Genomic DNA, 25,653 nt, shown 5'->3' on the forward strand with positions numbered 1-25,653 from the left:
AAACATAAGGGTCAGAGTGAGTTCAAACCAAAGGCCAGGTGGAACAGCTCTGTCTTGCAGGCCCTGCAGAAAGATGTCAAGTCCCACAGGGCCCTGGTCTCTTGCGAAAGAGTGTTCCAGCAAGTTGGGGCCAGTACTGAAAAGGCCCTGGCCCTAGTTGAGACCAATCTAACCACCTTGCAACTTTTGACCTCCAAAATGTTGTCATTTGTGGACCTTAAGGTCCTCCACGGGGCGTACCAGGAGAGGCAGTCCCGTAGGTACGTAGGGCTTTAAAGGTGAAAACCAGCACCTTAAACCTGATCCTGTTAACACTTTCTGTGCCCATCTTGACAGAGTTGGGAGACCTGGACAACCCGTGTCTCATCAAGCTGCTGGAGCAGTGAAGTGTAGCGGTTAGAGTGTTGGACTAGGACCTGGGAGTCCAGGGTTCGAATCCTCACTTGGCCCTGAAACTCACTGGGTGACCTTGGGCCAGACTGACCTACCTCACAAGGTTGTTGTGGGGATTAAATGAGGAGGGAGAAAACCAGTTACATCACTTGGAGCTCCTTGGAGAAAAAGGATATAAATGCAATAAATAAATACAATTAATAATAACATAACCCAGTCCACAGGTACCATGGCTAGCCAGATTTCTCCAGTGTTGCAGCCCAAGGCGGGTAGCAAAAATTAAACAAGAGGAAGCTCTTTGGTGCCCTTGGGGGGCTCCCCTACTTCAGTGGTGAGGCTGTATTTAATTTACTAGGTCTGAAGACTAGTTCTAAGCACATAGCTAGCAAGTCCTGCCCTGAAGGATTCAAACATCAGCTGCCCCAAAACAATATACAGTGCTACCTCGGTTTACAAACTTAATCTGTTCCGGAAAGCCACTTCTGCCTTGAGGAGGAGGTGGGGTTGAGGGCTTCGCATGGTGGGTGGAGGCCAGCCCTGTGCAATTGGGGGGATTCCCAGCCGTGTCACCCCCTGGCCAGCCAATCAGCTGGCTCTGGGGGCGTGGCCTGCCCTATTTAAGGCAGGCGCAGGCCGGGGATCTCCCTCTTTTGCCGCCTCCAGCTGTTCCTGTTTCCCACTCTCCTGCCCTATAAGGTTTTCGTTCCTTGACCTTGCTATCGACCTTGGTTGGTCGCCGTTGAGGGGCCTGGTAGGAATTTTTCCACTTGGCAAATTGGCACCAGCCACTTGATTTTTGCCCGCCTCGTAGCAAATCGTCACAACTTTCTTGGTATTGGCGGTTAGGCATTGGTATTGCTCTGTAGATGGAAGAGGGGAGGAAGCGCCATCACCTGCCCCACATATTGAAGGGTAGTCCGGGAAAGGATTCCAGGGGGCGTGGCCCTGTCCAAAGCCTATGGAGGTGAGGGCCCAAGCCACGCCCCCTATCGGTGACCCCGGGGGAGTTCCTAGTTGATGTGCCTCAGCAGGACTCCCCGTACTGGTGGTTAACCCTTCCTGGACTTCAAGCGGACGGGCTGAAGCTGGATAGTCGGTTTGGACCAATGCCTAAGCCAATACCGCTCATCACCTGTAACCAATAAAGTTGTGGCCTTATTTAGCCCGTTAACCTTAATAAATGTGTCATGCGTCATTATTTCCACCTGGGGTGGGTGTCGGGAACTCGCCACACAAGTCCGTTCTTAAACCAAAGCGTTCTTAAACCAAGGTGTGCTTTCCCATAGCAGCGGGGGACCCAATTTACACTCAATAGGAAGTGCAACATGTTCTGCTTCCAAGGCAAATTCACAAACTAAAACACCTACTTCTGGGTTTGCAGCGTTCTTAATCCAAGTTGTTCATGAACTAAGCTGTTCTTAAACCAAGGTACCACAGTATATGATTCTTTAACTGTGTGAGTCCTGCATTTCAAGCGGCTTAAACTAGAACGACCCTTTGAGTCCCTTCCATCTTCACAATTCTATGATTCAATCAACAATTTGATTCTATCAACAATTTGATAGTTTGCTTCCTGCACATCTTAAAAGAAAACCCTCTGCCTTAAATCACAACTGCTTAGCTTGATTGAAGAGGCAGCGGGAAACAGCTGTGCCTTGTGGGTCTTCTGCTGAGGAACAGTGTTTTCAAACCAAGGGGCTAGTCCTCATGGTTGCTGTCAAATCACTCGGAAATGCCAGGCTGATACCTAGGGCAGCTCAGAGCCCAGAGCAGGTGTCAAACGGTTGGGGAGTCTTAGCAGCCCTGCATAGCTTCATTAATTTCCTGCAAAATCTCCATCTCCATTCGCAGTGATGGGCCTTGGACCCACATTTCCCTGATGAACCAAGTCTAATTCCTAATCCACACTGATCTCACCGTAACCTCTTTGGTAGAGGGCACCACTGGAGCCAGAACAGGAGTCGTGAGGCTTCCGTTCCTGATTCAGAAAGAGAGTCAAGTCTCGCCTAGTGCTGTTTGGATCAAATGAGGTAAATGCATTCGGCACATCAGCTTTCCCCAAGATGGTGCTATGCAGAAGCACAAAATCTCTGGAGGAAGCTGATGTACACAAACCTTTGCTCACTTTGTTCCTTGAATTACAGACTTGGGAGGTGGAGGGGAAAGAGAGAAGGGCAGATGGGGAAATTAGAGGGCTTCTTCTAAGCAACACAGCCTGCCTCTTAAAAAGCATTACAGTCATTTGACATTCAGGACGCCTAATTAGAAAAAAAAAAAGAGTCTGAAGAGAACCGCTTGCCCTGAGATCCTGCAGAAAATGAGCATGTATTTCCACCCTACAGCACTGCCCCATTCATTTCGGCGAGCCTCGTGGAGCAGATGTTCCCAGCTGATCATACCTGTTTGTGTGTTATCCATTAAAAGCATTTACCCACTTATAGACAGCCTATCCATTCTGAAGGAAATCAGCCCTGAAAACTCACTGGAAGGACAGATCGTGAAGCTGAGGCTCCAATACTTTGGCCACCTCATGAGAAGAAAAGGTCTGTATAGCTAAAGCTATGGTTTTCCCAGTAGTGATGTATGGAAGTGAGAGCTAGACCATAAAGAAGGCTGATCGCCGAAGAATGGATGCTTTTGAATTCTGGTGCTGGAGGAAACTCTTGAGAGTCCCATGGACTGCAAGAAGAGCAAACCTATCAATTCTTAAGGAAATCAGCCCCGGGTGCTCACTGGAAGGACAGATCCTGAAGCTGAGGCTCCAATACTTTGGCCACCTCATGAGAAGAGAAGACTCCCTGGAAAAGACCCTGATGTTGGGAAAGATGGAGGGCACAAGGAGAAGGGGAGGACAGAGGACCAGATGGTGGGACAGTGTTATCGAAGCTACCAGTTTGAGTTTGACCAAACTGCGGGAGGCAGTGGAAGACAGGAGGGCCTGGCGTGCTCTGGTCCAGGGGGTCACGAAGAGGCGGACACGACTAAACGACTCAACAACAACAACAGACAGCCTGCAAAATATGGCTGTCAGCACAACCCTGGATATGTTTAAATGGAAGAAAGTCTCGTTGAATTCAAAGGAGCTTACACCTCGGTAAGTGTGCACAGCCTCAAGGGCTCTCTCGTCAGAATCGCAGAACTGGTACGTGTGCAGGAGCCTATGAATGAGGCCACAAACAGGCAGAAGTCTCCGGGTGACTGTAGCAGCCCAGTTGGCCTGACAGCTGTCACAGACACATGCAATAACCCACTCCCCTCCAGGATTCTTTCAGTGCTGCCACTACTCCCTTGGCTCAGTCACCCCCCCCACCCCCGTACTGCCTCTGACTGTTTTCTTGGCAAAAACCAGAATAATGAATTGCAGTGCCTTTGACTGCCATATTCCTCTCCTGCAAGAACAGGCAGGCGCTACCAGAGCATGTGGCTGATGGAAAGAGCAGAGGGAGAGGGTTGGAAGGGAGCTCTGTGTGGGTGGCTGCTGGAACCACTAGCTGCTACAGTCAAGCAGAGGCTTCTCACTATGTGGAGGCACTTTTGGGAACGAGGGAACAGATTTAGGAAGGCCACTTAGCCCTAATGAGGCTTAAAATGAGAACCCCTCATTTTTTAGTACAGCAGCTGTTTATTTCCAGTCATTATGACAACTTTAAAAATAGTAATCTGAGTGTGCGTGTTTGTTTTAAGCGCACTATTAATATGCATTTACACTGTCAGTTTTATCTTGGTGGTGGTTTTTCCTCTTCCCCAGAAAAGCTGCATCTGAAAGGCAGCTAGGGGTAAAAACCACCCTGAACTGTTTGGAAAGGCAGGAACTGATATTTAAAAAATTAAGCCGCCACAGGGACTGCTCAGCTTCCGCCCGGCTTTGCAACCGAAATTATAAACATTCATTTGCTGGGGCAAATCAGAGCCTTCTGTCAGTTTTGCTTCCTCTCTCATGATTCAGGCCAGCTGCCTATCTGCACTTTCAGTTTTAAACTCTGCAGGAACATTAAGGCATTTGACTGTTCGTGTATATCTTTCAAAAGGAAGCTTTTTCAAATTGCGGAACTGCTCAGGGGAGGGAGAAGTTTCTTGATGATATTACAGGCACTAGCCAGTCAGTGCTGTGCATCAAACTTGCACCATCACCACCCTATGGCTGAGCCCTAAGGAAAGAGATACATTTGAACGGAACACAGCGCTGCTGTTTCCAGGGTGGCTCCACCACACACACAAAAGTTGTGTCTGTGTTCAGTCTCTCTCCACAATCCCGCCCCCTGCAGACCCAGGGACAGGGGGAAAAGAAGACAAAATGCTTTGTTCGTTGCATTTAAGCAGAAGCAGAGTTTTGCCTTGTGAAGCACCTGACAGATTCCTTCCCTACTTTTAGACTTTACTGCTAAGTTTGACAAGCTAAAACTAGACCAGGATACTTTTCTTTTCCTGCTAGTTAGGGACTAGGAGAAAATTTGTGTGTGTGTGTTGCTTCTGCCTCTGATGGGGAGGGTGGGGCTGGTATTTCCCTGTCAAATCACTAGAAAGGAAAAGATAAACACTATAATATCCGTTCACTTTTCCTTAAGTAATCCAGAAATGAGACAGACGGACAAGACATCACCTTCTGGGGTGGCTCAGTTTGGAGAGCACGAGAATCTTAAACGCAGGGTCGTGGGTTCAAGCCCAACGTTGGGCAAAACATTCCTGCAGTGCAGGGGGTTGGACTAGATGACCCTCGCGGCCCCTTCCAACTCTACAATTCCATGATTCTAAAAGATAAAGTGCCATTTCTTATTCAAGGGCAAATTTCAGTGGCAGAACTGAACCTGCCTCCGGAATGGGAATTTCCCCCTTCTCCTCCTGCCCACGTCTACATTCACACAACCGCCTGGATGACTGTAGCTCTGTGGCTGCAGGCATACAGGCGAAGGGGCGTAGCGGGGCGGTAGAGCATCTGTTTTGCCTGTAGAAGGTCTTGGGTTCGATCCCCGGGTAGGGCTAGGAGAGGCTCCCTGCCTCACACCCTGGAGAGCTGCTGCCAGTCCGTGCAGACAACACTGAGGTAGGTAGAGTAGATGAAAAGCCTGATTTGCCATAAGGCTACCCCTGGCATCTCCAGTCAAGAGGAACAAGTAGGAAGTGGAGACCCAGGAGAGCAGCCACCAGTCAGAGCACGAGGCGAACTGGGTTAGAATGACACATAATTTGACAGGTTCCCATGGCTCCAAGGACGCAACAGATGCACGCTGCAGTGACAGGCAGAGGTGACTTGCTGTACACAAAAAACGCACACCAAAACCAACAGGAGACAATATTATCCCGGGATTCATGAACCCACAAGAAAAGCGAGCAAGGAGCATCCAGCCTGCGTCGCTGGAGATCTGCCTTCGGGAACCAGTTTGGGGTTTGCCCGATAACGTGGCAAGGACCCCCCCCCCCCCCGCCCGGCGGCTGCAAGGAAACAAGAGTTTAATGTTCCACGAAGAACTTGGGCGTATTATCTATTAACTAGAGGATCAACAGCTTCTCCCTCGGCTCGACCAAAGTCAACAGCTAAGAAGGCGGGGAGGGAGGTGGAAGGAGCGAGGGAGAAGACTCAGGGAAGGGGCTGCGCGCTGGGAAACAGCTGATCCAGCACCCTTTGGCTACGTCCCCCCCCCTTCCTTCTCCGGCTCTGGGCAAGAGGGAAGGCACGCTATTTATGGGGGTCACAGAGTGCGCCTTCATCCGGGCAGGGGGTTTGTTGGTTGCAAACATTTCAGAGAAGGAACGGCGTGTGTGTGTGTTGTGCAACTTTCCAGGCACCCCCTCCCCAGAATTGCAAAGAGCCAGAAAAGACCTCTCTCCCCCCATTCCCAAATCGGGCTGCCTCCAAACCTCCCTCCTTCCCTCCCTCCCTCTGGCTCTGCAAGAGCGACAACAACATCCCCCCCCCAAAAAATCTTGCAACAGGCCAGAAGTTTCAACTTCGACCTGCAGCCGCCGAGCGTTTTGCAAAGCGAGCCTGTCAGGCGGTTGCGCTTGGAGATTCAGCACGCGCGCTGGCAACGGGGAGAGAGAGGGCAGCACCCAGACCCGTGTCAGGATGTGGCCAGGGACAGAGGAGCCCCCACCTCCCCCTGCACCCCCACCCGGGGTTGGGGAGGGCGCTGTCAGCCTTGCCAAGTGGGCCCGGGATGGGGAGGCTCCTGCTTGTTTACGCGTCCCCTATCGGGCCATGGGAAGAAGGGAGGGCAGCCCAGGTCGGCCCAGGCGCCGCCCCGAGGCGCCTACAAACCCGCAGCCGGCGGCCACCCCCCTGCACCCGCGCGCGCGCCTTGCCCACCTCCGTCCGGGGTCCCCGGCGCAAGAGGCGCCTCCGCCGCGGGGCTGCTGACTTGGTGCCGCTGCTCCTGCCGCCGCCGCCGCCGCCGGGCTGCTCTTCAGGTGTGAGGAGGAGGGAGGGAAGAGGGAGGGCAGAGGAGTCTGGGAGATGTAGTTTGCCAAGGGGAGGAGCAGCCCCCGAGGAGGATCCCGGGCGCGCCGCCGCCGCCGCCGCCTCCGCTCCTCGTCTCTCCGCCTGCTCGAGCTGCAAGCAGGCGAGCGCCAAGGCGCAGCGGCGGCTGCTTTGGAGTTGCTCTTGCAGGATCTCTTGCAGATCCAAGATCCCCTCCCGTTGCAAGCCATCAAGCGAGGCGAGAGTCCAGGGGATTCAGGCGCTCACTCTCAGGGTCCCCGTTTCTTTTTGGGAATGCGGTCCAGCAGAGGCTAGGGTGACTCTGTGAGTGGAGTTTACTTCTTCTTGGGAGAAAAGCAATGACAAACCTAGACATCACCTTGCCAACAAAGGTCCGTATAGTTAAAGCTATGGTCTTCCCAGTAGGGATGTATGGAAGTGAGAGCTGGACCATAAAGAAGGCTGGTCGCCGAATGCTTTTGAATTCTGGTGCTGGAGGAGACTCTTGAGAGTCCCATGGACTGCAAGAAAATCAAACCTATCCATTCTGAAGGAAATCAGCCCTGAGTGCTCACTGGAAGGACAGATCCTGAAGCTGAGGCTCCAAGACTTTGGCCACCTCATGAGAAGAGAAGACTCCCTGGAAAAGACCCTGATGTTGGGAAAGATGGAGGGCACAAGGAGAAGGGGAGGACAGAGGACCAGATGGTGAGACAGTGTTCTCGAAGCTACCAGTTTGAGTTTGACCAAACTGCGGGAGGCAGTGGAAGACAGGAGGGCCTGGCGTGCTCTGGTCCAGGGGGTCACGAAGAGGCGGACACGACTAAACGACTCAACAACAACAACAGACAGCCTGCAAAATATGGCTGTCAGCACAACCCTGGATATGTTTAAATGGAAGAAAGTCTCGTTGAATTCAAAGGAGCTTACACCTCGGTAAGTGTGCACAGCCTCAAGGGCTCTCTCGTCAGAATTGCAGAACTGGTACGTGCGCAGGAGCCTATGAATGAGGCCACAAACAGGCAGAAGTCTCCGGGTGACTGTAGCAGCCCAGTTGGCCTGACAGCTGTCACAGACACATGCAATAACCCACTCCCCTCCAGGATTCTTTCAGTGCTGCCACTACTCCCTTGGCTCAGTCACCCCCCCCACCCCCGTACTGCCTCTGACTGTTTTCTTGGCAAAAACCAGAATAATGAATTGCAGTGCCTTTGACTGCCATATTCCTCTCCTGCAAGAACAGGCAGGCGCTACCAGAGCATGTGGCTGATGGAAAGAGCAGAGGGAGAGGGTTGGAAGGGAGCTCTGTGTGGGTGGCTGCTGGAACCACTAGCTGCTACAGTCAAGCAGAGGCTTCTCACTATGTGGAGGCACTTTTGGGAACGAGGGAACAGATTTAGGAAGGCCACTTAGCCCTAATGAGGCTTAAAATGAGAACCCCTCATTTTTTAGTACAGCAACTGTTTATTTCCAGTCATTATGACAACTTTAAAAATAGTAATCTGAGTGTGCGTGTTTGTTTTAAGCGCACTATTAATATGCATTTACACTGTCAGTTTTATCTTGGTGGTGGTTTTTCCTCTTCCCCAGAAAAGCTGCATCTGAAAGGCAGCTAGGGGTAAAAACTGCCCTGAACTGTTTGGAAAGGCAGGAACTGATATTTAAAAAATTAAGCCGCCACAGGGACTGCTCAGCTTCCGCCCGGCTTTGCAACCGAAATTATAAACATTCATTTGCTGGGGCAAATCAGAGCCTTCTGTCAGTTTTGCTTCCTCTCTCATGATTCAGGCCAACTGCCTATCTGCACTTTCAGTTTTAAACTCTGCGGGAACATTAAGGCATTTGACTGTTCGTGTATATCTTTCAAAAGGAAGCTTTTTCAAATTGCGGAACTGCTCAGGGGAGGGAGAAGTTTCTCGATGATATTACAGGCACTAGCCAGTCAGTGCTGTGCATCAAACTTGCACCATCACCACCCTATGGCTGAGCCCTAAGGAAAGAGATACATTTGAACGGAACACAGCGCTGCTGTTTCCAGGGTGGCTCCACCACACACACAAAAGTTGTGTCTGTGTTCAGTCTCTCTCCACAATCCCGCCCCCTGCAGACCCAGGGACAGGGGGAAAAGAAGGCAAAATGCTTTGTTCGTTGCATTTAAGCAGAAGCAGAGTTTTGCCTTGTGAAGCACCTGACAGATTCCTTCCCTACTCCAGCAGAGGCTAGGGTACTCTGTGAGTGGAGTTTGCTTCTTCTTGGGAGAAAAGCAATGACAAACCTAGACATCACCTTGCCAACAAAGGTCCGTATAGTTAAAGCTATGGTCTTCCCAGTAGGGATGTATGGAAGTGAGAGCTGGACCATAAAGAAGGCTGGTCGCCGAATGCTTTTGAATTCTGGTGCTGGAGGAGACTCTTGAGAGTCCTATGGATTGCAAGAAAATCAAACCTATCCATTCTGAAGGAAATCAGCCCTGAGTGCTCACTGGAAGGACAGATCCTGAAGCTGAGGCTCCAAGACTTTGGCCACCTCATGAGAAGAGAAGACTCCCTGGAAAAGACCCTGATGTTGGGAAAGATGGAGGGCACAAGGAGAAGGGGACGGCAGAGGACCAGATGGTTGGACAGTGCTCTCGAAGCTACCAGCATGACTTTGACCAAACTGCGGGAGCTCTGGTCCAGGGGGTCATGAAGTGTCGGACACGTCAAAACAACAACAACAAGTGAAAGGAGGCACTCTGTGAGGCCAAGGGATGGACGGAGGCGCAGTTAGTCACCAGCGGCAATTTTAATGGCAGCCTGTCTCAACTCTCTACTACCAACACGGTGGATGGGGGAATGATTCCGAAACAAATTCAGGATGAATGATAAAGCTGTCCCTCTGTGCCCCTCCAGCCTTCTTAAAATGGCTTGTATCCCACCTGGCAGGGAGAGAGAAAGAAAAAAGATTTTACACGGAGCAGAATATGACTTTGTTTTGCGATTGTGTGTGTGTCTTTTTGACCTATGGGTCCCATTGCCGGTCAGACACAACTCAATGGGCCACATATGAGATACACAACCCCATACAGCACACCTACAGACCACATGCACACTCACCACATGTAGAATTGTAGAAAAGGGACCCCACGGGTCATCTAGTCCAATCTCCTGCAATGCAGGAAATATGGAGACATATTTCTCTCTCACACTATTTCAGTAAGGGGCCTCCCAAGTTTTCTCTGTTGTACTTAGATGTTAGTGATGCACACTTACTTATTTATAAAAAATATTTTATAACTAACCTTTAAAAAAACTTTCTTTATTTCCCTGGAGACGCACAAAAATTCATTATGAAAAGCTGTATTCCCATATGTGCACCACGATTTATAACAGTAAACCTCTATAACACACATTAGATGAGCCACAAGTTAGTATAAACCTTTGAAGCTGGTCTTTGGTTTTCTGGAGGTTTTGGAAACCCAATGAAGAGCCCCCCTTCTCCCGCAAAGGTTTCTTTGTGCTTTGTTCCTCTTGCCAGTCGTGATTTGTGAGCCCATTTTTCCATAAGGGCAATAAGCCAAGCATGCTCTCTTGTACCAAGCATTCAAGTTTTCACCTATTAAATGTGTAATTTTACTTATATCATTACGCACTTGGCCATAAGTTACTACCTTTGGGCATGTCCACCACAACAGCCCATAGAGCCGCCTCTTTCTCCCTTGCGCCAGCACATTGGTGAAGTATTTTTTAATGTATACAGTGCAACCGCTTTGGATTACAACCGTTTTGGATTACAACCACGTCAAACCCGGAAGTGTGTATCCCTTTTTTTGGATTACAACCCATTTTTTAAAAAATTACAACCAATTTTTTTTGGGGGGGGAGCCCCATTGGCGAAAGCGTGCCTTGGGTTACAACCTGCTTTGCTTTACAACCAGACCTCCGGAACAGATTATGGTTGTAAACCAAGGTACCACTGTATATGAAAGTTTAACTGAGGTTAAGTACTATTTCTGCGTTGTCTTCAACATTATTTCCTTGATCGTGGCTGAGATAGTAAAAACAACCTAAAGAGCAAATTATGCCCATGACTCATTTCTGAAGGAACACTTTTCCATCTTCCTTCCTTCCTTCCTTCCTTCCCCTTCCAGACTATTCACCTCTCCTTCTGGCACTGGATTCCAGATTCCAGACCAGTGTCAGCACACAAACGGAGCAATTTTGCACGAGACACTCCCTTTTTCCATAAGTAGGACTGATTTGCATCTGTGGGGGTGGAATCTGCGTTCCTCTCAAGCGCAATTTGAACGTGCTTCTTTTGGCACATTCATTTTTACTTCCATCATTGAATCCAAAGAGGCATGGGGGCGGGCGGGGGGGGGAGGGGCTGTTAAGCAGACTTTATCTAACCAGGCAATTGCTCACACTTGGACCAGCTCAGCTTTTGCAAAGCTATGACATCACTTTCTTGATGCTCTACATGCCCACGCCTCTGGAGGTTTGTTATTTTACTGCTACACTTTTGGAAACGCAAATAGTGAAATCAGACGTGCACTCAAAACTGCCAACCCAAGCTCAGAATTTATGCCACAATTGCGATCATCTCGCTGAAAGCTCTGCAAGACACGGAAGGCAAACTGACTAGTACAGGGTAGTCACAGGGCAGAGCTCCAGGAGAGGATGAATAAGAAGGGCCTCTCAGGGGCAGGAACATTATGAGTGCAACCAGGAAAAAGCTTAAGGTGGATATATCTTCCCTCCTCTACCTTTTTCCTTGTGTGTTATGTCTTTGTGAGTGCAACCAAGGAAAAACTTAGGATGGAGACCCACAAGATACAGTACATGTATGCATCTTCCTTCAACTCCCTTTTCCCTTTTTTGCCATGTCTTTTTAGAGTATGAGCTGGGGGAGAGGGACTACTTAGCACTGATTGGTTCTGTAAGCTGCACTAAGAAACGTATTTGGTTAAACAGAGTTAAAGTGTCAAGATGGCAATGTGAGCAGCAGCCTCTAGCCTTTCTTTTTAATTTTTAACTTTTGTTGCTGGCCTGTTTTATGCTTAAAGGGCAGGTTAGAAGTGCCTTCAGTACACAAACCATCTATGCATCCTGTGAACTTTAGAACGAATCTTTATCCTAATCAAGGCCTTTATCCTAATCTGGCTTTTCTTGTGAGTGCTGCAACATCACAGGAATCCAAAACCTGGAAATGTCCAAGGCCTGGGGCTGAGAGTTGGTTGCTGTTCCCCTTTGCCCCCCACCTGACTGCTGTTGTGGTCCTGCTATATCCATATAGGTGTTTTATCTGGAACCACCAAAACACCCCAATGGCCCTGGAGGGAAAAGGAAAGGTGGATATATACCATATCGGCCCTATATAAGCTGCACCCACAAATAAGCCACACCTTTAAAATTCAAGGGGGGGGGGAACACAATACACAAATATAAGCCGCTCCCTTAAAATTGGGTTACAGCAGGCATAGGCAAACTCCGGCCCTCCAGATGTTTGGGACTACAATTCCCATCATCCCTGACCACTGGTCCTGTTAGCTAGGGATGATGGGAATTGTAGTCCCAAACATCTGGAGGGCCGGAGTTTGCCTATGCATGGGTTACAGGGTGAAAATCGCTGCAGTTGGTAGAATTGTAACTCCAAGCCTATTTAAGCCTTTGATCTTTCAAGCCCACAAAGGTTACCGTACAATTGCTAAAATCACAAATCGGTATTAAATTGCTTCAATTCCGCAGCCACTCACACCTGCAAATGGCCAATGAACAGCCTCAAGCTTGCAAATCGGCAATAAAACATTTTTTTGGTCCGTTTTACCTTATGTCTATTTCGGCAGCGGTATCGTAAAAGCCAATTTTTGTAAGGTCACGAATTTAAGCCACACTTTAACTTTTCATGGTTGGAATTTGGGGGGGAAAGTGCGGCTTATATTCGGGCCAATACAGTATATATTTCCCCCCAGGTATTGAGAGACATGCCTGCTCAACACATACCTGTCAAATTGTTCATACTGCCTCCCCATTGCCTTCATGGTGAAGCTCCCAATTAAATGCCCTCCATGTAGGGATTTCGGAAAGCAAAAAACCAGATTTTATTTGTACTGGCAGAGAGAGGTAGCCTCCAACTGCCTGGCAAACAGAGAAATCCACCTCATTTCCAAGACACAGACGCACAGAAGCAATCGCTACGGCAGCCTTTGCCAGTCTGGTGCCCTCCAGATGTTTCGGATTACGATTCCCATCAGCCGCAGCCAGCTGGTGGGAGCAAAACATCTGGAAAGCACTAGGCTGCGGAAGAATGGCTTAGTCAGTCCCTGCAGTATATCTTCTGATATTCTTCAGATAAACCTTGTAGAGGGGTGTATGGGGTGGGGGAGGGACGCAGGTGGCGCTGTGGCTTAAACCACAGAGCGTGGGACTTGCTGATCAGAAGGTCGGCGGTTTGAATCCCTGCGACGGGGTGAGCTCCCGTTGCTCGGTCCCAGCTCCTGCTAACCTAGCAGTTCGAAAGCACCCCCAAAAGTGCAAGTAGATAAATAGGTACCGCTCTAGCGGGAACGTAAACAGCATTTCCATGCGCTGCTCTGGTTCGCCAGAAGTGGCTTAGTCCTGGTGGCCACATGACCTGGAAGCTGTACGCCGGCTCCCTCGGTCAATAAAGTGAGATGAGTGCCGCAACCCCAGAGTCGTCTGTGACTGGACCTAACGGTCAGGGGTCCCTTTAGCTTTACTTATGGGGTGGGTGGACACACGCTGTGCTACTTCTGAAATTGTCCACCTTTGGTCCTCACCCTGCACTCAGCTCTTACCCGTGGCTCCTAGCAGCTGCCAGCACAAAACAGCGTCCATTTCCTGGGAGCGGCTTCGACTGGCTGGCTAAGCCAGGTGAGGGCAGCCGATGGGTTTCAAGCCCTCTTCAGTGAGGGTGAGAAGGGGGTCCTGTCGTCTGGGCAGCCTGGGACCACCCTTACACACTGCAGGGGCGAACGAGGGCGTTGTTACACCTAGGGTGGGGCATCGCAATGTAGGGCACATGTCCACATAGAATCATAGAGTTGGAAGAGACCACAAGAGCCATCGAGTCCAACCCCCTGCCAAGCAGGAAACACCATCAGAGCACTCCTGACATATGGTTGCCAAGCCTCTGCTTAAAGACCTCCAAAGAAGGAGACTCCACCACACTCCTTGGCAGCAAATTCCACTGTCAAACAGCTCTTACTGTCAGGAAGTTCTTCCTAATGTTTAGGTGGAATCTTCTTTCTTGTAGTTTGGAGCCATTGCTCCGTGTCCGCTTCTCTGGAGCAGCAGAAAACAACCTTTCTCCCTCCTCTATGTGACATCCTTTTATATATTTGAACATGGCTATCATATCACCCCTTAACCTCCTCTTCTCCAGGCTAAACATGCCCAGCTCCCTTAGCCGTTCCTCATAAGGCATCGTTTCCAGGCCTTTGACCATTTTGGTTGCCCTCCTCTGGACACGTTCCAGTTTGTCAGTGTCCTTCTTGAACTGTGGTGCCCAGAACTGGACACAGTACTCCAGGTGAGGTCTGACCAGAGCAGAATACAGTGGCACTATTACTTCCCTTGATCTAGATGCTAGACTCCTATTGATGCAGCCCAGAATTGCATTGGCTTTTTTAGCTGCCGCGTCCCATGGACGGTGCCAGGACCCCTCCGTTGCCGCTCCAGCTGCATGTGGAGGATCACGGCACTGTCAGTCCAGCGCTGGAGCAACGCTGGTGGCAAACCGCTATGTACAGCGTATGTGCGTCGTCGTTACGTACAGCACATGTGTGTGACGCTGCACATGCGCTGTACATAGTGGTTTGCTGCTGGCGCTGGGATAAGAGACACGGGGGAATGATTAATGGACTTCAATGTCTGTACACTAATGTGCAAAGCATGGGAAATAAACAAGATGAGCTTGAGCTCTTGGTACAGCAAACTAAATATGACATAATAGGCATCACTGAAACCTGGTGGGATAAGTCCCACGACTGGAATGTAATAATGGAGGGATACAATCTATTTCAGAGAAACAGACCAGAGAAGAAAGGAGGAGGAGGGATGTGTATGTCAGGGATGTGTATACCTGTGAAGAGATCCAAGATTTAGAACCTCAAAGCCAAAGTGAGAGCATTTGGGTCAAAATTAAGGGAGAGAAGAATAACAGTGACCTCACTGTGGGAGTTTACTATAGATCCCCAAGCCAAACGGAGGACATAGATGATGCCTTCCTTGAACAGATGGCCAAGCATGCAAAAGGAAGGGAGATAGTAGTAATGGGGGACTTCAATTACCCAGATATATGTTGGATGTCAAACTCAGCCAAGAGCATAAGGTCAAACAGATTCCTCACTGGCCTTGCAGACAACTTCATTGTCCAGAAAGTGGGAGAAGCAACAAGAGGAACAGCCATTTTAGATCTGGTCCTAACCAATGTTGATGACCTGGTTAGTGGGGTAGAAGTGGAAGGATCATTAGGCGCAAGTGATCATGCTCTTCTGAAGTTTACTATACAGCAGAAAGGAGCAGCCAAGCATACTAGGACTCAATTTCTTGACTTTAAGAAAGCCGACTTCATAAAACTTAGGGAAGTGCTAGGTGAGATCCCATGGACAGTAATACTAAAAGGAAAGGGAGTTCATGATGGCTGGGAGTTTGTTAAGAGGGAGATAGTAAAAGCACAACTTCAGGCAATACCAATGAGACGGAAACATGGAAGGTGCCTAAAGAAGCCAGGGTGGCTATCTAAAGAACTTTTAACTGAGTTAAGATTCAAAAAGGATGTGTACAAAAAATGGAAAAGGGGGGAAACCACCAAAGAGGAATTCAAACAAATAGCCAGCACGTGTAGACACAAAGTCAGAAAAGCTAAAGCACAGAATGAACTTAGGCTTGCTAGAGAGGTTAAAAGCAACAAAAAAGGCATCCTGGAGAAGAGTGACTAGTGGGGTGCCACAGGGTTCTGTCTTGGGCCCGGTCTTATTCAACATCTTTATCAACGACTTGGATGATGGACTCAAGGGCATCCTGATCAAATTTGCAGATGACACCAAACTGGGAGGGGTGGCTAACACCCCAGAGGACAGGATCACACTTCAAAACGACCTTGACAGATTAGAGAACTGGGCCAAAAGAAACAAGATGAATTTTAACAGGGAGAAATGTAAAGTATTGCACTTGGGCAAAAAAAAATAAAAATGAGAGGCACAAATACAAGATGGGTGACACCTGGCTTGAGAGCAGTACATGTGAAAAGGATCTAGGAGTCTTGGTTGACCACAAACTTGACATGAGCCAACAGTGTGACGCGGCAGCTAAAAAAGCCAATGCAATTCTGGGCTGCATCAATAGGAGTATAGCATCTAGATCAGGGAAGTAATAGTGCCACTGTATTCTGTTCTGTTCAGACCTCACCTGGACTACTGTATCCAGTTCTGGGCACCACAGTTCAAGAAGGACACTGACAAACTGGAACGTGTCCAGAGGAGGGCAACCAAAATGGTCAAAGGCCTGGAAACGATGCCTTATGAGGAACGGCTAAGGGAGCTGGGCATGTTTAGCCTGGAGAAGAGGAGGTTAAGGGGTGATATGATAGCCATGTTCAAATATATAAAAGGATGTCACATAGAGGAGGGAGAAAGGTTGTTTTCTGCTGCTCCAGAGAAGCGGACACGGAGCAACGGCTCCAAACTCCAAGAAAGAAGATTCCACCTAAACATTAGGAAGAACTTCCTGACAGTAAGAGCTGTTCGACAGTGGAATTTGCTGCCAAGGAGTGTGGTGGAGTCTCCTTCTTTGGAGGTCTTTAAGCAGAGGCTTGACAACCATATGTCAGGAGTGCTCTGATGGTGTTTCCTGCTTGGCAGGGGGTTGGACTCGATGGCCCTTGTGGTCTCTTCCAACTCTATGATTCTATGATTCTACTGTGATTTTATTGGTGTTAGCCATCCTGAGCCCGGCTCTGGCCGGGGAGGGAGGGGTATAAATAAAATTATTATTATTATTATTATTATTATTATTATTATTATTATTATTAGCTGGTTCGCTGGCAACCAAGCTATCCTTGGGGAAAATCTGTTCACGAGGTTTGGTCTCCGGGAACGGTCCCCAGGCAACACACATCCCTTGTGAGCAACCACGCTTCTCCAGCCCAGCTCCTTCCCATCACCAAACCTGTTTGGGTTCCTTACCTAAGGTTCATATACGGGAAACCAGGCGGCAGGTCGGGCATTCGTGCACAAAGAGTCATCTCGTGGTGGTGGTCGTAGTACGGGAAATTCCTGGAAGAGCAGTGGGGGAAAGAGAGAGGTTGCCATGAAAGGGCTGCAGGAGAGCTTGGCTGGCATCTCAGCGGGGAGGCAGGTGGATCAGAGCTAGAGCCACGGGGAAGAACTTGGAGGGGAAAGCAGGACACTAGAGAAGAGCTGCATTGCAGGATCAGACCAAGACCCAACCAGCCCAGTGTTCTGTGCCCAAGAGTGGTCAGCAGCTTCTCACAGCCAGGGCGCAAAGTTGATGATCATTTCCTAATGTGTTGTGTGTGTGTGTGTGTTGTTTTTGGTTCCCAGTAGAGGTACACTGCTTTTGCACATGGAGGTTCCACTTAACAATCATGGTGAATTAACAATCATGGCTAATTGACCCCTCCCTCCCAGGCTGCTGGCCACTTAAGACACTTAGGTCCTGAAAGACCTACACTGGCTCCCAGGACGTTTCCGAGCACAATGCAAAGTGTTGGTGCTGACCTTTAAAGCCCTAAACGGCCTCAGTCCTGTATACCTGAAGGAGCATCTCCACCCCCATCATTCTGCCTGGACACTGAGGTCCAGCGGTGAGGGCCTTCTGGCGGTTCCCTCGCTGCGAGAAGTGAGGTTACGGGGAACCAGGCAGAGGGACTTCTTGGTGGTGGCGCCTGCCCTGTGGAACTCCCTCCCATCAGATGTCAAAGAGATAAACAACTACCTGACATTTAGAAGAAATCTGAAGGCAGCCCTGTTCAGGGAAGTTTTTAATGTGTGACATTTTAATGTATTTTTAATCTTTGTTGGAAGACGCCCAGAGTGGCTGGGGAAACCCAGCCAGATGGGCAGGATACAAATAATAAATTATTATTATTATTAGGCAAAGAAGTGGAGGTGAAAGAACTAGGAAGTGGCTCCCACTAGTGGGGTGTCAGAATTGAAATTTAGGAGGATGGAGCTTATATTCTAAGCCAAACGAGGAAAGTTGCTGAATTGCTTGACAGCCTGAAGCTGCGAGAAGCCAACACAGTAGCCACACCAATGACCGTCGATTTCCTGGAGAGCAAACATGAATCAAAGCTCTTGCCTGACCACAACCAGTGCAGGTCAACAATAGGGAAACATTTGCACCTTACCACGACAACGAGACCAGACATTGCAAATGCAGTGGGAATTCTAAGCAGGAAAGGAAGTGCTCCCACTGAGATGGATCGAGCCCTCATAAAAAGAGGAGCACAGCGCTGTGGGTTAAACCACAGCTTGCTGATCAGAAGGTCAGCGGTTCGAATCCCCGCGATGGGGTGAGCTCCCGTTGCTCGGTCCCTGCTCCTGCCAACCTAGTAGTTCGAAAGCACATCAAAGTGCAGGTAGATAAATAGGAACTGCTCCGGCGGGAAGGTAAATGGCGTTTCCGTGTGCTGCTCTGGTTCGCCAGAAGCGGCTTAGTCATGCTAGCCACATGACCCGGAAGCAGTACACTGGCTCCCTCGGCCAATAAAGCGAGATGAGAGCCGCAACCCCAGAGTCGTCCACGACTGGACCTAATGGTCAGGGGTCCCTTTACCTTGACTATGAACTGTTAGGATGACCGGTTGCTGACCAGGCTGGAGGCGCTAAAGATTACAAGGGAACCAGGTGGGTATGTCTTTATGTTTGGAAACGGTCCCCTTTCTTACGGCAGTTATAAAGAAGGATGTGTAGCTTTGTCTTTCACAGAGTCAGTGTATGTAGCTGCGACTGAGCATGCAGAGAGCTGGCCTGGCGGACTATGGATTTGGGGTTGGCGCAGGAGAAACCTATTTGACAGATGAAAGACAAGCAGAGCTTTTCCAAAGGTATTGCAGAGCGAGAAGTTCAAGGGAAAACCAAGCACATCAGGGGGTCGGGGTCGGGGTCAGGGTGAGTACCGCTGCCTGCGCAATGGCCTAGTTGAATTGGCCTACAATCATACCTCGTGTTGCGTTTGCTTCAGGTTGCACGTTATGAGGTTGCGTCCCGTGGCAACCCAGAAGTACTGGAAAGGGTTACTTCCAGGTTTCGCCGCTCGCGCGTGCGCAGACGCTCAAAATGGCGTCACGCGCATGCACAGACGCGGCGAATGGCGACCCCTGCACGCACAGACACGGGGTGCGTTCTGCTCATGTTGCGAACGGGACTCCGGAACGGATCCCGTTTGCAACCAGAGGCACCACTGTATTGCCAAAGAGATGACCGCTGGCATCTTCACCAAACCTCGACCGAGAGATAGTTTTGAAAACCTTTGAATCAAAGATGGGACTTTGGGTGCTTTAATAAAACTGTGCATGCAATTGCTGTATTTGCCCGAGAAGGGGTTTGTGGGAGATTAGCAGCCAAATCTAACAACACATATTCTTGCCAGTTAGCATGAGTAGGAGTTAAGATCACAGAGGACTCAAGCCATAGACATGTAATTGGTAGAGAGGGCTCTGTGTGAGGTCATTTCCCCCTCAGGACAGGAGGGGAAAGGAACATAATAGTATTTCCTGTTCCCCCTCCTTCCCTCTCTTCGATCAGTGCTCGGAACAGACATATTCAGGGAAGTTTTTAATGTGTGACATTTTAATGTATTTTTAATCTTTGTTGGAAGCTGCCCAGAGTGGCTGGGGAGACCCAGCCAGATGGGCAGGGTACAAATAATAAATTATTATTATTATTATTATTATTATTATTATTATTATTATTAGTCTAACTGCTCCAGCTCACACACATGTATGCCTGAGGCTATTCCTTCTGCAAATGCAAGTATTTTACCTGCAAATTTTTACTGCTGCGGTTGCTGACAACCCAGTGCATAGCTATGAGTAAGTAAACTCCATTTTAAACTTACTTCACAGCCTGCTGTCTGATTCTTTGTTAAGGGGGGGAAAGAAAAGGGGGAACCATCTTGCTCCGCAGTTGGACTTGTTCAAAAGAAGGCTTTGCAGCCTAATTCATACGCTTTTAATTTGCTGCTAAGGACGGGACTTTCAACTCAGCCTCGCATTTAAATGCAAGCAGTGAGCTGATGTTCTGTCCATTCAACACAAACATGTGGGCACCTGGGGGGATGAATCGCAATTCATTTATCCTCTCCTACCTATTAAAACCCACCCCACAGGAGGACACCTTGCAGTGTGCATCCTGTGTATATGTTCCAATGAGGAGCTTATGGCGGAGTCTGTGATGGCCTGGGACATGGGCTCGGACTTGAAGCCAGAGGAGTCTCAGTCCGCACCGGATCCTTTGCCTCAGGCATCATCTGAACCAAGTCTGGTGCCTGATCCTGAAGAATCCCAGTCTGCAAAGGCTCCCCTGCAACAAACCCCAGCTGGGCCAAGTCAGGGGCCTGAGCCTGCCCTGGCTCCAGATGCGGGGATGACCTCCTTGCCTCCAGCTGGGCCATCACTTACAGCTGCTCCACTACCGGTTGGGTCAGGGGAGGCTGAGGCGGCCCCTGGGTCTAGTAACCAACTGACGTCTCCTGAGCTGCAGAGACTCAGATCTGAGAGAAGGAGAGACCTGAGCACTCGCAGGAGGAGTGCTCGCCTTCGGGCGAGACAGGGAGGTGAGTCGCCGGGGGATCAGGACCGGCCTTTACATAGATAAAAGGCTGTCCCAGGTTGTGGGAGCAACATTGCTGTATGCCAGATCCTGCCTGAGATCCTGTACCTGTCTTTGCCTGGTTTCCTGCCTCATGCCCTACCTTGGCCCTGTCGGACTCACTCCTAGTGGAACCTTCGCATTCTGGACTGGACCTGGACTGTGTTTCATGGGTTACCCCCCGGGCCCAGCACAGAGTCTTTTCTATGCCCCCTTTCCAAGCCCCCCCCCCGCAAGAGCCCTGAGGGGGAGGAGTTGGGGTGTGGTCTGCAAAACCCTCCGAACCTTACAATCTTCTCAACTAGCTGGCTGATCTGTCGCTCGTTGGTGGGCGCCCCGTCGACGTAGTAGTCCATTCCTCGCAAGCAGTAATGGCGTCCCGTGCAGGGGCTGTAGTAGCCTTGATAAGGCATCCTTCCCGGGATGGTGTAACGGTGCTGTATGGACGGAAGCTGCTTCCGAGACAAGCTGTTCAGCATGTTCACCACCACTTCCCGTTCTGAAGAAAATGGGTGGGGAAGAGAGAGAGAGGAGAGCTTGTGCCCCTGGAAAACTAGGAGGGAGTTTTATGTGCGAGTGCCTGGAGGCGGTTGGAGAATGGATGGCGGCTAATGGATTGAGGTTGAATCCTGACAAGACAGAATTACTGTTCTTGGGGGGCAGGGGGCAGGCTGGTGTGGAGGACTCCCTGGTCCTGAATGGGGTAACTGTGCCCCTGAAGGACCAGGTGCGCAGCCTGGGAGTCATTTTGGACTCACAGCTGTCCATGGAGGCGCAGGTCAGTTCTGTGTCCAGGGCAGCTGTCTACCAGCTCCACCTGGTACGCAGGATGAGACCCTCCCTGCCCGCGGACTGTCTCGCCAGAGTGGTGCATGCTCTGGTTATCTCCCGCTTGGACTACTGCAATGCGCTCTATGTGGGGCTACCTTTGAAGGTGACCTGGAAACTACAACTAATCCAGAATGCGGCAGCTAAACTGGTGACTGAGACCACATAACACCGGTCTTGAAAGACCTCCATTGGCTCCCAGTAAGTTTCTGAGCACAAATCAAAGTGTTGGTGTTGACCTTTAAAGCCCTAAACGGCCTCGTCTCCACCCCCATCGTTCTGCCCAGACACTGAGGTCCAGCGGCGAGGGCCTTCTGGCGGTTCCCTCATTGCAAGAAGTGAGGTTACAGGGAACCAGGCAGAGGGCCTTCTCGGTAGTGGCGCCCACCCTGTGAAACGCCCTCCCACCAGATGTCAAAGAGATAAACAACTACCTGACATTTAGAAGACATCTGAAGGCAGCCCTATTTAGGGAAGCTTTTAATGTGTGACATTTTAATGTATTTTTAATCTTTGTTGGAAGCCGCCCAGAGTGGCTGGGGAAACCCAGCCAGATGGGTGGGGTACAAATTATTATTATTATTATTATTACTACAGTGAAGTGAACACTCGGACGCAGGCTGCCTGCCAGCCAGCCAAGTAAACCAGTTGGTTCAGGGCAACAGAGAAAAGGAAGCCCCTTTTCTTGCAGTGCACAGAATTGCAGAATTGGAAGGCATCCCATGGGCCATCTAGACCAACCCCCCACAATGTAGGAATCACAGCTCAACTTAAACTGAGGACATTCACAATAATTGCTTGTGATGACGATAGCTGCTAATAGCTGCTAGCCAGGTGCCTTTAAAAGGGATTGTTATGCAAGCTGACAGATGACGAAACTCGCTGACGGCTATTAGGCCAAGACCAAGACAGTTAAACTCTCCAGGTTCAGAGGGAGTATACTCTCAAAAGATGAGCTGCTGGTCTTTATGACCCCCCCCCCCCCCCAAAGCAACTGGTGACTGGACAGAGAATGCTGGATCAGATGGGCTTTAAGGACAGTGATGGGTAACTAAGACACCTGCAGGATGATGTGGAGAAAACTAAGGGAAGGGCCATAGCTCAGGCATAGACTATTAGCTCTGTATGCAGAAAGTTGTGGGCTCAATAGCCAACCTTTCTGGGCAAGGCTAGGAAAGTTTTCCTGTCTGAAACCCTGGAGAGCCTCTGTCCATCAGTGCAGACAGACAGCATTGATTCAGTATAAAGCAGGTTCCTTTGTTCCTAAACAAGGACGCGGGTGGCGCTGTGGGTTAAACCACAGAGCCTAGGACTTGCCGATCAGAAGGTCAGAGGTTCGAATCCCCATGACGGGGTGAGCTCCCGTTGCTCGGTCCCTGCTCCTGCCCACCTAGCAGTTCGAAAGCATGTCAAAGTGCAAGTAGATAAATAGGTACCACTCCGGCAGGAAAGTCAACGGCGTTTCCGTGCGCTGCTCTGGTTCACCAGAAGCGGCTTAGTCCTGCTTGCCACATGACCCAGTAGCTGTACGCCGGCTCCCTCGGCCAATAAAGCGAGATGAGCGGCGCAACCCCAGAGTCGACCATGACCGGACCTAATGGTCAGGGGTCCCTTAACCTTTACTATGTTCCTAAACCAGGCAGGACGTGCAAGATCACAGAGGAGTTACCGTAATTGTTGAGACGCTCAGGTTTCGGAGGGTATTGCATGGGCATCCCACGAAGGATCGATTCCAACCCAGCCTCCTGCAAGGAAAGATTGCAACAGCATGAGCCCGTTTCTCTGGGATTTATGCAGGGACATGTGCATTTGGCATAATGCAAGTTCAGGACCCCGTGTCCCCCTCAATGCTCCACGGAGGCAGGAGAACCGGGGCCCAAACTGGGGAGAGGAATTTCACGAGGAACCAATGTAAGGTTTTGCCAGTGTGGTGTAGTGGTTACGAGCGGTGGACTCGTAAACTGGTGAACTGGGTTCGCTTCCCCGCTCCTCCACATGCAGCTGCTGGGTGACCTTGGGCCAGTCACACTTCTCTGAAGTCTCTCAGCCTCACTCACCTCACAGAGTGTTTGTTGTGGGGGAGGAAGGGAAAGGAGATTGTTAGCCGCTTTGAGACTCCTTCAGGTAGTGATAAAGCGGGATATCAAATCCAAACTCCTCCTCTTCTTCCTCTAGGCTGGAAGAACCAGCTGCACAAATTTAAGCTGGGGGACGCTGTTTGACGTGGGAGAAACTCCTTTAGAAGGTGCTGGGCTCTCCTTCCTTGGAGGTTTCTAAGCAGAGGTTGGGTGGTCATCTGTCAGCGACGCTTTAGCGGAGCATTGCAGGAGAGGGATGGACTAGAGGACCTCTGGGGTCCCTTCCAACTCTATAATTCCTCACCAGAAGCACCTGCCGCCCAAGGCTGCTGCCTGGCTCTGTCTGATGGTGGAGCTGGCCTTGCTTAAGAGTAACCAAACAATTTAACCCCTGTGTTGCCAACAATAGTCAGTACTATCCAAGGCAACACGATGACCAAATACAATGATACAATATCGATATACACTCTTTATATAATATGAAATATATGAAATCACATAAACAGAAAACTTCTGAATCCCTGGAAGTCACAAAATATGCACTCTTAAGGGATTCTCTATAACACATAAAACCAAATAAACATAAGTCTTATAAGTCTCTGAAAGTCTTTGAAGACTGTGCCAGTCTCTGAAAGAAGCAACGGGTGAGATTCTTATCTGGTGAAAACAAGCCGTAAAGCTTGTTTATGGCGTCCAACGCTGCCAAAGTAGTTCGCAAACAGATGTTGTGGACAGTGATTCCGGATATACCCACGGTTTCGTGGAATTCTTCTTCAGCGCAGCAGAAGGATACAGAATTGCTTCATAAACCCATATATATGGTGAATGGAAAAGTACTGTATTTTTCGCTCCATAAGACGCACGTTTTCCCTCCTAAAAAGTAAGGGGAAATGTGTGTGTGTCTTATGGAGCGAATGCAGCCGGGAGGCTCTGCTCAGCGCTCCCTTTCACAAGCCGCGTGGAGCGTGTGTGCGGCTCTTGGGGGCTTTTCCCTGAGGAGGGGGAAAGCTTGCAAGCGCCGCACACACGCTCCACATGGCTCGTGAAAGGGAGCGCTGAGCAGAGCCTGGGATGCATACAGGCTCTGCTCAGCGCTCCCTTTAAAGAATTCCCCCCCCCCTTGCATGCCCCTCTAAAAACTAGCTGTGTCTTATGGTCAGGTGCGTCTTATGGAGCGAAAAATACGGTATAACAACAATTGCTATGGAGCAGTGGTCATAAGTCAGTGGTTATAAGACATATTTACAGTGGTGCCCCGCAAGACGAATGCCTCGCAAGACGAAAAACCCGCTAGACGAAAGGGTTTTCCGTTTTGGAGGTGCTTCGCAAGATGAATTTCCCTATGGGCTTGCTTTGCAAGACAAAAATGTCTTGCGAGTTTTTCCGACTTTTTTCCCCTTCCCCCCGCCTTTTTCTAAGCCACTAAGCCGCTTATCTGCTTATCCGCTAAGCCGCTAAAAGCTGCTAAGCCGCTAATAGTGCTAATCCGCTAAGCCGCTAATGGGCTTGCTTCGCAAGACGAAAAAACCGCTAGACGAAGAGACTCACGGAACGGATTCTTTTTGTCTTGCGAGGCCCCACTGTATTTGGTTTTATGCTTTCTAGAGAATCCATTAAGAGTGCATATTTTGTGACTTTCAGAGTTTCTGTTTATGTGATTTCCTTGGATATTACTTGCTTAAGAGTCGCCTTGCTTAAGAGCGACTTCGCTGCAGCCCGGCCCTCTGCCGCTCTGCTACCAGGTGCGCAGGGGCAGTTCCTGTCCACAGCAGGGGCCTCCTTTCGGACCCTCACCCCACCCCGGATCTCCGCGGAGTCACGAGGCTTACCCGAGGGATCCGTGGAAGGTATGTGGTGTATCGATTCCACGCCGCGCTGTTGTAGGGCCCTGTTCTCCACGTTGCGTACCTGTTGTCACCGATGAAGACCGGGTTGAACCTCTCTGTGATTTAAAAAGGAGATGGGAGAGTTTTGCAACCAGGGTTGAGGATGGAAAGCCCAGAGGGGGCAAAAAAAGAGGAAGGAACACACCACTGAGGACCAAAGCATTTGCTATACAAATCTATGGCGCCACTGCACTGGCCGTACTGTGGGCAGTTCTG

The 25,653-nt window shown here is 49.8% G+C and overlaps 2 protein-coding genes across 4 annotated transcripts in view; both read right to left on the reverse strand.

Moving 5' to 3' along the window:
- Nucleotides 1–6,831, reverse strand: part of LOC307226235 (myogenesis-regulating glycosidase-like) — a 28,312-nt gene extending 21,481 nt beyond the window's left edge. The window contains exon 1 of the mRNA XM_079994864.1: nucleotides 6,698–6,831. The gene's annotated coding sequence lies outside the window, so the exon portion shown is untranslated. The remainder of the gene's footprint in view (nucleotides 1–6,697) is intronic.
- A 2,742-nt stretch (nucleotides 6,832–9,573) lies between these two features.
- The window catches only part of SPMIP6 (sperm microtubule inner protein 6), a 30,853-nt gene continuing 14,773 nt past the window's right edge, over nucleotides 9,574–25,653 (reverse strand). For 2 of the 3 annotated variants that reach the window (XM_079995097.1, XM_079995098.1), the window contains exons 3-7: nucleotides 25,381–25,493; nucleotides 23,143–23,218; nucleotides 20,931–21,144; nucleotides 16,995–17,084; nucleotides 9,574–9,725 (exon numbers count right to left, since the gene is read on the reverse strand). In XM_079995097.1, coding sequence (XP_079851223.1) covers nucleotides 9,620–9,725; nucleotides 16,995–17,084; nucleotides 20,931–21,144; nucleotides 23,143–23,218; nucleotides 25,381–25,493 — 599 coding nt within the window. In that variant the 3' untranslated portion in view covers nucleotides 9,574–9,619. The remainder of the gene's footprint in view (nucleotides 9,726–16,994; nucleotides 17,085–20,930; nucleotides 21,145–23,142; nucleotides 23,219–25,380; nucleotides 25,494–25,653) is intronic. The other variant, XM_079995099.1, reaches the window with a different exon arrangement.

This window comes from Podarcis cretensis (genome assembly GCF_951804945.1).
Source record: "Podarcis cretensis genome assembly, chromosome: 11".
In the NCBI taxonomy this organism is placed as follows: domain Eukaryota; kingdom Metazoa; phylum Chordata; class Lepidosauria; order Squamata; family Lacertidae; genus Podarcis; species Podarcis cretensis.